This window comes from Poecilia reticulata, linkage group LG21 (assembly GCF_000633615.1).
Source record: "Poecilia reticulata strain Guanapo linkage group LG21, Guppy_female_1.0+MT, whole genome shotgun sequence".
Taxonomy (NCBI): domain Eukaryota; kingdom Metazoa; phylum Chordata; class Actinopteri; order Cyprinodontiformes; family Poeciliidae; genus Poecilia; species Poecilia reticulata.
Window position 1 is genome coordinate 22,311,518 of NC_024351.1, and position 1,272 is coordinate 22,312,789.

At 39.7% G+C, this 1,272-nt stretch overlaps 1 protein-coding gene across 1 annotated transcript in view; it reads left to right on the forward strand.

Moving 5' to 3' along the window:
• The first annotated feature begins 6 nt into the window (after window positions 1-6).
• enah (ENAH actin regulator) overlaps window positions 7-1,272 on the forward strand; it is a 94,759-nt gene continuing 93,493 nt past the window's right edge. The window contains exon 1 of the mRNA XM_017302132.1: window positions 7-383. Within this exon, the coding sequence (XP_017157621.1) occupies window positions 292-383 (92 nt within the window). The 5' untranslated portion in view covers window positions 7-291. The remainder of the gene's footprint in view (window positions 384-1,272) is intronic.

A 1,272-nucleotide genomic window follows, 5' to 3' on the forward strand; every position in this document is an offset into this window, starting at 1 on the left:
TGAAGAAGGAATCTCCCTGCTATGGATTCTTCCATTAGAGCCTGAGAGAGGGGCCGGGCTTGTGAGGAAGGGGGGGTTAGCTGGCACTCTGGTTTAATGATGAAGAAAGCTGATTTGTAGAGAGGAAGGGAACAACCACTTTAACTGCTGAGTTAAAGATTGGAGGCATCCGGGATACAAGACCCAAAGACGGAAACGCTAAGCTGCAGCTRCAGGGGAAGTGGGCTGCTGGGGGGAGCAAACTAAAGTGGTGTTGTCTGGGTCACCTGAGCAGCTAGACTGTCTGGAACCATGCAGGTCCAGTCGTCAGCTGCTTTCTCTAAAGCCTCCAGCTTCATCCTCAATCAGAGATGTGTGCTGGCCTCCAAAATGGAAATCCACCGGTACGTACCTGCCTCACCCGAGGTTAAGTCCTGAACTCATCATCTCATTCTGTTAGGAAGCTTAGCTTTGGCTGTCATAATTCCTGGTGTCTATTTGCTATTTTGGTGGAACATTAACTAGTAGATGGGATTCATAAAACAGGACTTTGGTGATGCAATGCCAAGTGTTGATTGAACTCACTTTATGTAACACAGATCAACTAGTTGTAGTGATTAYTATATCAGTTTTAATATGCTAAATTTAACAGAGTTTTAAGTTTGTTTTAAATGGAAGAAAACACTTCTAGTGAACGCTCTTCATCCTGATTATTTTTAAATTGAACATTAAGATTTTGTTCTTAATTGAAGTCTTAAACCTATAGGTTATAAAACAACCTAGAAAAAGAGCAGCAGAGATTATTCATGATTTTTTTCAGATGAAAGTACAGTAATTGCAAACAACTAACTAACCAACCAGGCCTTTAATAAAACAGGCATATGAAATTCATCTGCTACTTTTTGTTGCCAAAAAAAAAAAACTGGTGTGGTATTGCACTTGCAAATAACTGTTTTGATATAAAATCTGGTTGAATGTTATAGTTCACATCCCATGCATGTAAATTGTGCATGCCACCATGCCTTGTGAATTGGTTGAACTTTCAGTGCCCTTRATGTCCTCACTGGATATACAAGTTAATGGCTGAAGTGCTGATACAGAGTGACAAGGGACATTGATAAATGGGGAAAAAAGAATAGCAAGGAAAATGGTTGGTAATGTTAAATCAATTTTATCATCACTGTAATATTCAGTAGTAATATTGCAGCTCCATATTGGATCCTTGTTCATGATAATGAGAGGATATATTTCCTGTCTGACTTTATCTCAATGTTCCCTCATCCCAGAGGGTGT